We start from the raw sequence: 14,344 nt of genomic DNA, 5'->3' as shown, positions 1-14,344 counted from the left end.
GATGGGATTAACTTCCCCTTGAAAATGTGTGAAATAGAAAACAATGATGGGATTAACTTCCCCTTGAAAATGTGTGAAATAGAAAACAATGATGGGATTAACTTCCCCTTGAAAGTGTGTGAAATAGAAAACAATGATGGGATTAACTTCCCCTTGAAAGTGTGTGAAATAGAAAACAATGATGGGATTAACTTCCCCTTGAAAGTGTGTGAAAAAGAAAACAATGAGGGGATTAACTTCCCCTTGAAAGTGTGTGAAATAGAAAACAATGAGGGGATTAACTTCCCCTTGAAAGTGTGTGAAATAGAAAACAATGAGGGGATTAACTTCCCCTTGAAAGTGTGTGAAATAGAAAACAATGAGGGGATTAACTTCCCCTTGAAAGTGTGTGAAATAGAAAACAATGATGGGATTAACTTCCCCTTGAAACTGGGTGAAATAGAAAACAATGATGGGATTAACTTCCCCTTGAAACTGGGTGAAATAGAAACCAATGAGGGGATTAACTTCCCCTTGAAAATGTGTGAAATAGAAAACAATGATGGGATTAACTTCCCCTTGAAAATGTGTGAAATAGAAAACAATGATGGGATTAACTTCCCCTTGAAACTGGGTGAAATAGAAACCAATGAGGGGATTAACTTCCCCTTGAAAATGTGTGAAATAGAAAACAATGATGGGATTAACTTCCCCTTGAAACTGGGTGAAATAGAAACCAATGAGGGGATTAACTTCCCCTTGAAAATGTGTGAAATAGAAAACAATGATGGGATTAACTTCCCCTTGAAACTGGGTGAAATAGAAAACAATGAGGGGATTAACTTCCCCTTGAAAGTGTGTGAAATAGAAAACAATGATGGGATTAACTTCCCCTTGAAAGTGTGTGAAATAGAAAACAATGATGGGATTAACTTCCCCTTGAAAGTGTGTGAAATAGAAAACAATGAGGGGATTAACTTCCCCTTGAAAGTGTGTGAAATAGAAAACAATGAGGGGATTAACTTCCCCTTGAAAGTGTGTGAAATAGAAAACAATGATGGGATTAACTTCCCCTTGAAAGTGTGTGAAATAGAAAACAATGATGGGATTAACTTCCCCTTGAAAGTGTGTGAAATAGAAAACAATGAGGGGATTAACTTCCCCTTGAAAGTGTGTGAAATAGAAAACAATGAGGGGATTAACTTCCCCTTGAAAGTGTGTGAAATAGAAAACAATAGTGTGATTAAGTTTAAGTGTGTTTAGGACAGGCTCTGACTATTCTATTTGTGTGTTTTGTACAATAAAACTCTATAAAGCATTGGACTCAATGGTTCTCGGCAGCGTAACCTGGCGTAGGTTTTGTTAAGTTTAAAAAAGTCACATAAAGTTCTATAAATATTGAATTTTTGCAGAAAATACTCAGAATTATTAGAATTTTTCAAGAAAAAAAATAAAACAACCGTATACAGGTATAGGACCCCTTATCCAGAATGCTCGGGACCAAGGGTATTCCGGATAAGGGGTCTTTCCGTAATTTGGATCTTCATACCTTAAGTCTGCTGAAAAACCAATTAAACATTAATTAACTCCAATAGAATTGTTTTGCACCCAATAAGGATTAATTATATCTTAGTTGGGATCAAGTACAGGTACTGTTTTATTATTACAGAGAAAAGGGAATCATTTAACCATTAAATAAACCCAATAGGGCTGTTCTGCCCCAATAAGGGGTAATTATATCTTAGTTGGGATCAAGTACAGGTACTGTTTTATTATTACAGAGAAAAGGGAATCATTTAACCATTAAATAAACCCAATAGGGCTGTTCTGCCCCAATAAGGGGTAATTATATCTTAGTTGGGATCAAGTACAGGTACTGTTTTATTATTACAGAGAAAAGGGAATCATTTAACCATGAAATAAACCCAATAGGGCTGTTCTGCCCCCAATAAGGGGTAATTATATCTTAGTTGGGATCAAGTACAGGTACTGTTTTATTATTACAGAGAAAAGGGAATCATTTAACCATTAAATAAACCCAATAGGGCTGTTCTGCCCCAATAAGGGGTAATTATATCTTAGTTGGGATCAAGTACAGGTACTGTTTTATTATTACAGAGAAAAGGGAATCATTTAACCATTAAATAAACCCAATAGGGCTGTTCTGCCCCCAATAAGGGGTAATTATATCTTAGTTGGGATCAAGTACAGGTACTGTTTTATTATTACAGAGAAAAAGGGAATCAATTTTAAAAATCTGAATTACTTGATTAAAATGGAGTCTATAGGAGACAGGCTTTCCGTAATTTGGAGCTTTCTGGATAATGGGTTTCCGGATAAGGGGTCCGATACCTGTACTGCCAAAAATCCCAAATAAATCTCGAAAAAAAAACTAAAAAATTCGAACTTTTCTCAAAACATCTCAGTAAATGTGCCCTAAGCCCTGTCTGTCCTCCCCCAGGTCCTACTGTAACACCGACTTGCACCCCGAGCATCGCCACTTAACTCAGTTGGAAGCCATCAAAATCTACCTCACGGGGAAGGACCCGCTGCTGCAATGTGAGTACTGAGTATCTAGGGAGGCTCCCAATGCTCTGGGGCCCGACTACTGGAATCCGAATCCTCATTTACATATGCAAATTTGTAATTGCTGTAATTGGCTACGGGCGTGGGTGGGTAAATCCATTTATTAACTGTATTAACTGGAGCTGGGAGTAGGGGGGGCACTATTTCCAAAGGGGCCTTCAGTAGACCTTCATCTTCTTCCCCCTCGTCAATGGAAGGCTGCCATTTTGGAAGGGAGGCGGGGCCATATATCTGGCCGTTGGACCACTGACCATAACCCACTGTTGAGTAGAGCTGAGTTCAAGGCGCTACTTGGGGTTGACCCCAGTCAAGCCCAACACACATACATGACCATGACCTCTTGCCTTCATACAAAGGAGATGGCTGCCCGGTTCCATAGCTCCTCCCCTAGTCTTTATAGCGCCCCCTGGAACAATTCATTTGCCCAGAGGTTTTAATAAATGAGCCCCAAGCTTTATACATTTGACCCTTTACAGAAAAGGAAATCTGTACAAAAATAGCTGGGGTTCTGTAGCGCCGGCTGGTTCTGATAAGCACCGAGAAACTAAACCGGGTTCTGCTGTTCACTCCTGGGGTTGTGCTGGGACTGGAACTGCAGTCGGCTTGGGACTCCTCCAGTTACATGGGAGTAGGAGAAACAATAGGTTAGCTGAAAGCAGTTCTAATGTGTAGCGCTGGCTGAAAGCTCAGACTCAGGCACACTTTACTGCTATGCTGCAAGTTGGAGTGATATCCCCCCCTCACCCCCAGCAGCCGATCAGCAGAACAATGGGAAGGGAGCAAGATAGCAGCTCCCAGTAGGTATCAGAATAGCACTCAATAGTAAGAAATCCAAGTCCGGCTTGGGACTCCTCCAGTTACATGGGAGTAGGAGAAACAATAGGTTAGCTGAAAGCAGTTCTAATGTGTAGCGCTGGCTGAAAGCTCAGACTCAGGCACACTTTACTGCTATGCTGCAAGTTGGAGTGATATCCCCCCCCCTCCCCCCAGCAGCCGATCAGCAGAACAATGGGAAGGGAGCATGATAGCAGCTCCCAGTAGGTATCAGAATAGCACTCAATAGTAAGAAATCCAAGTCCGGCTTGGGACTCCTCTAGTTACATGGGAGTAGGAGAAACAATAGGTTAGCTGAAAGCAGTTCTAATGTGTAGCGCTGGCTGAAAGCTCAGACTCAGGCACACTTTACTGCTGCGCTGCAAGTTGGAGTGATATCCCCCCCTCCCCCCCAGCAGCCGATCAGCAGAACAATGGGAAGGGAGCAACATAGCAGCTCCCAGGAGGTATCAGAATAGCACTCAATAGTAAGAAATCCAAGTCCGGCTTGGGACTCCTCCAGTTACATGGGAGTAGGAGAAACAATAGGTTAGCTGAAAGCAGTTCTAATGTGTAGTGCTGGCTGAAAGCTCAGACTCAGGCACACTTTACTGCTGCGCTGTAAGTTGGAGTGATATCCCCCCCTCACCCCCAGCAGCCGATCAGCAGAACAATGGGAAGGGAGCAAGATAGCAGCTCCCAGTAGGTATCAGAATAGCACTCAATAGTAAGAAACCCAAGTCCGGCTTGGGACTCCTCCAGTTACATGGGAGTAGGAGAAACAATAGGTTAGCTGAAAGCAGTTCTAATGTGTAGTGCTGGCTGAAAGCTCAGACTCAGGCACACTTTACTGCTGCGCTGCAAGTTGGAGTGATATCCCCCCCCCCTCACCCCCAGCAGCCGATCAGCAGAACAATGGGAAGGGAGCAAGATAGCAGCTCCCAGTAGGTATCAGAATAGCACTCAATAGTAAGAAATCCAAGTCCGGCTTGGGACTCCTCCAGTTACATGGGAGTAGGAGAAACAATAGGTTAGCTGAAAGCAGTTCTAATGTGTAGCGCTGGCTGAAAGCTCAGACTCAGGCACACTTTACTGCTGCGCTGCAAGTTGGAGTGATATCCCCCCCTCCCCCCCAGCAGCCGATCAGCAGAACAATGGGAAGGGAGCAAGATAGCAGCTCCCAGTAGGTATCAGAATAGCACTCAATAGTAAGAAATCCAAGTCCGGCTTGGGACTCCTCCAGTTACATGGGAGTAGGAGAAACAATAGGTTAGCTGAAAGCAGTTCTAATGTGTAGCGCTGGCTGAAAGCTCAGACTCAGGCACACTTTACTGCTGCGCTGCAAGGTTGCAAAAACTCCAACCTGAAATGTTTCAGTAAAACAATGAGCTGAAAATAAAACCTACAAACAATTATCTTTCCATTGTGCAGGTGATAAGGAATTAATCCAAGAAGTCCTGTTTGATGCAGTAGTCAGTGCACCACTAGAGGCCTACTGGACCAGCCTGGCGCTGAACAAGTCAGAGTAAGTAAAGCCCATAGCTCTCTCTGTGCATGGACAGTAATTGTTGAAATTGGTTCAGTCTGCCCCTGAATCTATTACAGGTATAGGACCCATTATCCAGAATGCTCGGGACCAAGGGTTTTCCGGATAAGGGGTCTTTCCGTAATTTGGATCTCAATACCTTAAGTCTACTAAAAAAATCAATAAAACATTAATTAAACCCAATAGGATTGTTTTGCATCCAATAAAGATTAATTATATCTTAGTTGGAATCAATTACAAGGTTCTGTTTTATTTCTACATAGAAAAAGGAAATCAGTTTTAAAATTCTGAATTATTTGATTAAAATGGAGTCTATGGGAGACGGGCATTCCATAATTCGGAGCTTTCTGGATAACGGGTTTCCGGATAAGTGGTTCGATGCCTGTATATAGATAGCTAGAATCTCAGCCATAAAGCAAGGCAGGACTGCTGCTTACAATGGGGGGATCAGATAGGATCTGTGCCACTGTGACAGAATGCTCTGTTATACAGATAGCTAGAATCTCAGCCATAAAGCAGGGCAGGACTGCTGCTTACAATGGGGGGGATCAGATAGGATCTGTGCCACTGTGACAGAATGCTCTGTTATACAGATAGCTAGAATCTCAGCCATAAAGCAGGGCAGGACTGCTGCTTACAATGGGGGGATCAGATAGGATCTGTGCCACTGTGACAGAATGCTCTGTTATACAGATAGCTAGAATCTCAGCCATAAAGCAGGGCAGGACTGCTGCTTACAATGGGGGGATCAGATAGGATCTGTGCCACTGTGACAGAATGCTCTGTTATACAGATAGCTAGAATCTCAGCCATAAAGCAGGGCAGGACTGCTGCTTACACTGGGGGGATCAGATAGGATCTGTGCCACTGTGACAGAATGCTCTGTTATACAGATAGCTAGAATCTCAGCCATAAAGCAGGGCAGGACTGCTGCTTACAATGGGGGGGGGGATAGGATCTGTGCCACTGTGACAGAATGCTCTGTTATACAGATAGCTAGAATCTCAGCCATAAAGCAGGGCAGGACTGCTGCTTACAATGGGGGGATCAGATAGGATCTGTGCCACTGTGACAGAATGCTCTGTTATACAGATAGCTAGAATCTCAGCCATAAAGCAGGGCAGGACTGCTGCTTACAATGGGGGGATCAGATAGGATCTGTGCCACTGTGACAGAATGCTCTGTTATACAGATAGCTAGAATCTCAGCCATAAAGCAGGGCAGGACTGCTGCTTACAATGGGGGGATCAGATAGGATCTGTGCCACTGTGACAGAATGCTCTGTTATACAGATAGCTAGAATCTCAGCCATAAAGCAGGGCAGGACTGCTGCTTACAATGGGGGGATCAGATAGGATCTGTGCCACTGTGACAGAATGCTCTGTTATACAGATAGCTAGAATCTCAGCCATAAAGCAGGGCAGGACTGCTGCTTACAATGGGGGGATCAGATAGGATCTGTGCCACTGTGACAGAATGCTCTGTTATACAGATAGCTAGAATCTCAGCCATAAAGCGGGGCAGGACTGCTGCTTACAATGGGGGGGGATCAGATAGGATCTGTGCCACTGTGACAGAATGCTCTGTTATACAGATAGCTAGAATCTCAGCCATAAAGCAGGGCAGTACTGCTGCATTTGGAAGCAAGGGGGAGACACAGGCAGGAATATTTCCCCTTTAAGACTAGAGATTCTCTCATTCCCCTCTAACAGGAGTCTGTGTTTAACATTAATGCTCCGTACAGGCCGCGCTGCTCCGTGGGACAGAACTAGTTCTCTCTGCGCTATAAAACATGCCTTTATATAGAGGCGGGGCAGGCAATATATGATTGACAGCTCAGATTTTTCAATTACAATTACTTTTATTTTCCATTCAGCACTTCCTAGATATCACTTAGATAGCAAATGCTTAACAAAATGGAGGCATAGAGGCGGGGCAGGCAATATATGATTGACAGCTCAGATTTTTAATTACAGTTACTTTTACTTTCCATTTAGCACTCCCTAGATATCACCTAAATGGCAAATACATGCAATTTGCTTGTGATACAAAGCTTTGCCTTAATAACAGTGTACACAAAATGGCGCCGGCCTGCTGGCTGTAATTGTAAGTTCCAAGACTGAAGGGGAAAAAAAATATATCATTTATATAGCGTAATTAAAGTTTATTTTGCTCAACGAAAAAACGATAGATAAGGATTTGGAATTATTTCTTGGGGTGACAGTTTCCTTTTAAGCGAGCGTCGCGGCGAAACAGGGAGAATATCGTAATATTAATAACCACGTGCCTTTATGGAATAATAATGTAGGAAAGCGGTCGCCAAAAGTGACTTTATTTCCCCTTTATTCCTATTGCAAATGTGAACTAAAGCCGCCAGCTAGAAATGCGGCACATAATGGGGCTTATTCATCAATTTTTGAGTTTGTTTTTCTAAATGGAATAAACTCACATATCGGATGGCCGCTTATTAATTAATAATATTTTTATTAAAAAAAAAGTCAAATTTGACAGATAAATCACCCCCTATGTGTGGGGGTTTTGTACCAGACTGAGGCAAAAATCCCGGTTGGCCCCCGGCAGCCCAGACCCGACCCTTGCCGGCGCTCCCCCTGCCCAACCGTTCCTCCCATGATGCATTAAACTCATGCACGCTCATGGGAGGGCATCGGGTGGGGGACCCTGCAGGGGGTTAAGGGGGCCCCTGCGGGGGGGGGGCGAGTTAGGGGACATGGCCCCTGGGGCAGGAGCCAGGTGGACCCTGCATTCCCCAGTCTGACCCTGGAATGAGGTGTAACTTGGTTGCACCGGGCCCCCCTGCAGAAGAATCTTTTGAGAGGGCCCGGCACGACCAGTCCCTCCTCCCAAGCCCCCCCCTCCCAGCACGACCAGTCCCTCCTCCCAAGCCCCCCCCCTCCCAGCATGACCAGTCCCTCCTCCCAAGCCCCCCCCCCTCCCAGCATGACCAGTCCCTCCTCCCAAGCCCCCCCCTCCCGGCATGACCAGTCCTTCCTCCCAAGCCCCCCCCTCCCAGCACTACCAGTCCCTCCTCCCAAGCCCCCCCCCTCCCAGCACTACCAGTCCCTCCTCCCAAGCCGCCCAACCTTCCGGCACGACCAGTCCCTCCTCCCATGCCCCCCCCTCCTTGCCCGACTGCACCGCGACATCTGATTCCCAGCACATACTATGGGCTACTGCCACTTACCTGCTCTTAGTTGCCTCCATAGGCAGAGGGTGATTTTTTTGTTTGGGGAAGATTCTATGAAAGATGTGACCTCACTTCCTGCTTGATGATTTCCCACGCCCCTAAGCTTAGCTCCTCCCCAGCACCCCACTGAGCATGTGCAGTGCCACTGACACACAAAAGATGGCCAAACAAGATCAGGAGCTGCTGGGGGCAACTTTGAAGGCCTTAATCATGACTGCTGAACCCCCTGTGCTGGTACTGGGGGCTGGTACCAGTCTGTACAGTACAAATGTGGATATTTTAGGCCTATTTATTGGGTCTATTGGCAAAACGGGCAATGTTGGCTTTTTCATGTTTAATTTGAGAATCAATTCTAATCACCGGTGGGATTTGTTTCTTTAAAGGAATTCGGACAAAGGAGTGGAAGTCGCCTTCCTGGGGACTCGCACCGGCCTGAGCCGCATTAACCTGTTTGTGGGCGCCGAGCAGCTGACCAATCAGTAAGTCATATGCCACTAATATAATATCTCTTACACCTGAAAGCCCAGCATAGGGGCAGTTAGGGGGGTAATTAGGGGAAAAAGTTATTTAATGCCCTAGATATTCTCCACACTGAGGCTGAATGACCGATACCCCAGTATTATTCTGTATTCTCAACCTCCTTATGAAATAGTCCAACACCCACTGCCTTAAAGGGGAAGTTCACCTTTGAGTTAGCTTTAGTAGGATGTAGAGTGATATCCTGAGAGAATTTGCAGTTGGTCTTCATTTCTAGTTTTTTTTTAGTTATTTAACTTTTTTTCAGCAACTCTCCAGTTATAACAGCTGTCTGGTTGCTAGGGTCCAAATTACCTTAGCAACTACTGTAGGTGGTTTGAATGAGAGACTGTTAAATTAATAGGAGAGGGGCTGAATAGAAAATAGAGGTAGGTAGATATTACAGCAAGGGTTAATGATTATTATATACAGTCAGGGTCGAACTGATGGGGGTGCAGGGCCCACTGGGGCTGCCACCCCAGGTGCCCCGCCCCCCTTCCAGGTGCCCCACTGGCCGCATCACCCCCAACCCTTTACAGGGGCCCCTGCCGCACCCCCCCCAACCCCCTGCAGGGACCCCGGCTACCCGCCCAACGTCCTACCCTGAGTGCGCGTAAGTGAAATGCATCAGGGAAGGACATTGGCGGCCAGGGAAGCAGCAACAGGGATTGGGTCTGGGCCACTGGGGCCCCCCGGGTTTTTTCCCGGTGTCCTGGCAGCCCAGTCGTAAAGTCGTAAAAAAAAAACCTCGACTTTTGCATGACAATCCCGACTTTATTGAACGGCCACTGCGACAATTCGAAAAAAAGTCGAGTTTTCGGATAAAACCCAGCAAAACCTCTAGAGTTTCAAGACGAGATCTTCAAGAAAAAGGGGAGGGGCCTCTGCCATTGGCTTCTACGTAAATGGGCCCCTGTGTCTAAAGCAACTGGACTGACTGAAAACTCAGAAAGTCCAGTTGCTTTAGACTTAATTCTACTAAATACCGTGTTATATAGAAGGGGAATTCAGTCTAGCCCCGGTCTTATTAAAGGGGAACTATCACCCACACATAAACAGCTGCATAATAAAAGTCCTTTACAAATTAAACATGAAACCCAAATTCAACCCAAATCATCCATACCTGTTATAAATGTATTGAAAAATCTGAGCTGTCAATCATATATTGCCTGCCCCGCCTCTATGCCGAAGGCATAGAGGCGGGGCAGGCAATATATGATTGACAGCTCAGATTTTTCAATTACAATTACTTTCATTTTCCATTTAGCACTTCCTAGATATCACCCAGATGGCTAATGCATATAATTTTAGGGGGATACAAAGCTTTGCCTTAATAACAGTGCACACAAAATGACGGCTGCCTGTTGACTGTGCCTATAAATTCCAAGACTGATTGAAAAACTTATTCAATCATTTATACAGTGTAAGTCACATTTATTTGGCTCTTTTACCTGATACAAAAGGAATTTGGAATTACTTCTTAGGGTGACAGTTCCCCTTTAAAACCAAGGATGTCCATAATGAAAGCAGTTGTGACTATACGTGCATAGTTTCCCTATGAGTATCCCGAAACATGTTGCTTTAGGGCTTTCAGCTGTTCAACAACCCCCCTCGTGTGATTCTTCCCCACCCAAGATGCTCAAAGCCAAGATGTTTTCCTTTTCTCGACGTTCCTCCGTTTTAGCTCCAACACGACTGCCTGATCTCGAGATCGTGTAACAGCAGTTTTGGATTAGGTTGCCTGCGGGGCACTCGGGGATATTTTGCCATATGATACGTGTAACCGCAGTTCTATAGGATAAGCTGAGATGTTACTTATATAATGGGAAGATGGAGGCTGGTAGGAAATCCAGATAGAACGTTCTAGCATAATCCAGAAAGTTCTAGCATAAGGGACTCTACCCAGTAGGCTTTGTACGTGTTAAATATACATTATTGGTTTTTTTTCCCAATCTGTTTCAAGAGACTTCCTTACATCCGAAGACAGAGAGAGTATATTCAATGCCGACCACTTCCCTTTATGGTATCGGAGAGCTGCGGAGCAGATACCGGGCAGTTTCGTCTACTCCATTCCATTCAGCACAGGTCAGTGAGTACAAGTGTTCTACTGGTAAAGGCCAAGGCTTGACACTAACATTATTTGCTCCTACTGTGTGTAAAGGTGGCCATACACCAGCAGATTTAAGCCTTTAGACTGTTTCAGAAGGTTATCCACCCATGTATGGGGTGTCCCAGTGGGCCTCCCTGACCAATATCTGGATACCAGGTGTCCATCAGTTAGGCTTGAATATCCTGTTTGATTGAGGACCACATCAAGACTTGATTATCCCATTGGATTGAGGACCACATCAAGACTTGATTATCCCATTAGACTGAGGACCATATGAAGACTTGATTTTCCCGTTGGGTTGAGGACCACATCAAGGCTTGATTTTCCCATTGGATTGAGGACCATATCAAGACTTGATTCTCCCATTGGACTGAGGACCACATCAAGGCTTGATTTTCCCATTGGATTGAGGACCACATCAAGGCTTGATTTTCCCATTGGACTGAGGAGCACATCAAGGCTTAATTTTTCCGTTGGATTGAGGACCACATCAAGGCTTGATTTTCCCGTTGGATTGAGGACCACATCAAGACTTGATTATCCCATTAGACTGAGGACCATATGAAGACTTGATTTTCCCGTTGGGTTGAGGACCACATCAAGGCTTGATTTTCCCATTGGATTGAGGACCATATCAAGACTTGATTCTCCCATTGGACTGAGGACCACATCAAGGCTTGATTTTCCCATTGGATTGAGGACCACATCAAGGCTTGATTTTCCCATTGGACTGAGGAGCACATCAAGGCTTAATTTTTCCGTTGGATTGAGGACCACATCAAGGCTTGGTTTTCCCGTTGGATTGAGGACCACATCAAGACCTGATTTTCTCGTTGGATTGAGGACCACAGGAAGACTTAACTTTTCCATTGAATTTAGGACCACGTCAAGGCTTGATTTTCCCGTTGGATTGAGGACCACATCAAGATTTGATTTTCCCGTTGGATTGAGGACCACATCAAGACTTGATTTTCCCATTGAATTGAGGACCACATCAAGACTTGATTTTCTCATTGAATTGAGGACCACATCAAGACTTGATTTTCTCATTGGATTGAGGACCACATCAAGACTTGATTTTCTCATTGGATTGAGGACCACATCTAGGCTTGATTTTCCCATTGAATTGAGGACCACATAAAGGCTTGGTTTTCCCTTTGGATTGAGGACCACATCAAGGCTTGATTTTCCCATTGAATTGAGGACCACATAAAGGCTTGGTTTTCCCTTTGGATTGAGGACCACATCAATGAGCCAATGTGGTCCTCAATCCAATGGGAAAATCAAGCCTACCCAATCGACACCTGGTATCCTCCAGATATCGGTCGGGGAGGCAGATACATGGGCAGATAAGATGATGGCTACTCTACTCGTTGTAATTCAATCATTTGGCCCTAGGGCCATCAATCGAATTGGCCCAATATCACCCACCTTAGGAGGAAGCCTCGCCAAATGAGCGGATCTTAACGTGTATGACCACCTTTACGCTACCTTCTTACTGTATATCGCAAGTCTACTGGGGCTTCAGACTTGGTTCAACTGCTGTAATAGGGCTAATGTTATTATTCTGTAAACACGGGAAAGCGGCCACGAATGGTGTGATCTTGCCTAAAGTAACATTACCAGATCGGGTTGGGGACCCTTCTAGAGAAGCCAGCTCTTTGGTGGTCCAGATTACAGCATGTCATGGAATATAACACTTTCGCATGAAAAGCAAACATAACCATAACCAGCCAATCCTTATCAAGTGAGTCACGTGACCCCACAGTTGTTCATTCTCCACATGCTTCAGAGGCAATAAACACGGTGAGAACCAAACGGCTCTGGGAGCTGAATGTAAACGGAACCAGATGGGTGAAAATGGCAGAATCTATGGTGGTCTTCAGTCTTCTCTTTTTCTGTAATAAAAGGAAGATAAATGGCTGAAACATATCGGGGGGGGGGGGGGGGGAATGTAATAAAAGACACTAAACTACTGCCCAGGAGCAGTAACCGATACCAACCAATCAGCAGGTTGAAGTTACTGGTTACCGTTTAAAAGCAAGCACCTTATTGGTTGCTATGGGTTACTGGGCAAACTTAGTGCCTTTTATTACATGGGGGGTTCGTGTTTACACTCCAGTCAATGAATAGTCTCTGATACACAGCTACTACATGTGGTAGTGCCTTGTGCACCAATAGTAGGATGATCCATTAAAGGACTTGTTCACCTTTGCGTTATCTTGCAATTTGCAATTGGTCTTCTTTTTTTATTATTTATAGTTTTTTAGTTATTTCACTTTTTGTCCAGCAGCTCCACAAGTTTGGAGTTTCAGCAGCCGTCTGGTTGCTAGGGTCCAAATGACCTTAGCAACCTAGGAGCAGATCTAGTGGATCTTCTGGATCCACTCAATGTTTTAGACCTGTACAGTATGTAAAGCAGTTTGTTTAACCATTTCCTAACAGATTGTTGTTTGCACTTTCCATGCAGATTGTCCTTTTTTTTTACAGGGGTGTAGTCTGGGGGTCCAGCGTATCCCTGTAAACAAAAAGGATTACCTGATAGACAAATACCTAGAATCTCAGCCATAAAGCACGACTAAGTTGCTGTAAAGGAACTGGATAAAGTCACATGACTCCAACTAATACCTGATAGACAAATACCTAGAATCTCAGCCATAAAGCACGACTAAGTTGCTGTAAAGGAACTGGATAAAGTCACATGACTCCAACTAATACCTGATAGACAAATACCTAGGGGCTGATTTTTCGGAAATTATCGCGACTTTTTCGTTACCAATACGATTTGCGCGAAAAAACGCGACTTTTTCGTAGCCATTACGACTTGCGCGAAAAAACGCGAGTTTTTCGTAGCCATTCCGAAAGTTGTGCAAAATCTGACGATTTTTTCGTAGCGCTAAAACTTGCGCGAAAAGTCGCGCCTTTTTCGTAGCGTTAAAACTTAAAAGGCACGACGTTTCGCGCAAGTTTTAACGCTACGAAAAAATCGGCAGATTTTGCGCAACTTTCGGAATGGCTATGAAAAACTCGCGTTTTTTCGCGCAAATCGTATTGGTAACGAAAAAGTCGCGATAATTTCCGAAAAAATCGCGAAATACCGATCATTACGAAAAAAACGCAATTGGACGCATTCGGCCTGTTCGTGGGTTAGTAAATGTGCCCCTTAGAATCTCAGCCATAAAGCACGACTAAGTTGCTGTAAAGGAACTGGATAAAGTCACATGACTCCAACTAATACCTGATAGACAAATACCTAGAATCTCAGCCATAAAGCACAACTAAGTTGCTGTAAAGGAACTGGATAAAGTCACATGACTCCAACTAATCAGCTTCTGAATGCAAACAGTATAACGTATATATCTTTAATATGACAAATTCGATCACATTCATTCAGCATTACACATTTATTTGCCTCTTTAAGCAAAGTTTTCTCTGCGATAATCAGGAACACTTGTGAGTCCGACGACCCTTTAGAGCCGATATGAAAGAAAGAGGTTTTATTGGTGGTTCCGTGAGGGACTAGAGCGCCCCGGGGTGCCGGGCACAGAGCAGCTTTATTATCTCTGACTCAGGTCGGTGTCGGCTTTAG

The 14,344-nt window shown here is 44.5% G+C and overlaps 1 protein-coding gene across 2 annotated transcripts in view; it reads left to right on the top strand.

Annotated features, from left to right (window-relative positions):
* cacna2d3 (calcium channel, voltage-dependent, alpha 2/delta subunit 3) overlaps window positions 1-14,344 on the top strand; it is a 499,906-nt gene that overhangs the window by 355,354 nt on the left and 130,208 nt on the right. For both annotated transcript variants that reach the window (XM_031901262.1, XM_031901261.1), the window contains 4 exons: window positions 2,441-2,538; window positions 4,810-4,903; window positions 8,513-8,608; window positions 10,609-10,730. In XM_031901262.1, the coding sequence (XP_031757122.1) occupies window positions 2,441-2,538; window positions 4,810-4,903; window positions 8,513-8,608; window positions 10,609-10,730 (410 nt within the window). The remainder of the gene's footprint in view (window positions 1-2,440; window positions 2,539-4,809; window positions 4,904-8,512; window positions 8,609-10,608; window positions 10,731-14,344) is intronic.

The sequence above is a fragment of the Xenopus tropicalis genome, chromosome 4 (genome assembly GCF_000004195.4).
Source record: "Xenopus tropicalis strain Nigerian chromosome 4, UCB_Xtro_10.0, whole genome shotgun sequence".
Taxonomy (NCBI): Eukaryota; Metazoa; Chordata; class Amphibia; order Anura; family Pipidae; genus Xenopus; species Xenopus tropicalis.
This window is presented reverse-complemented; position numbering and strand designations above follow the sequence as displayed.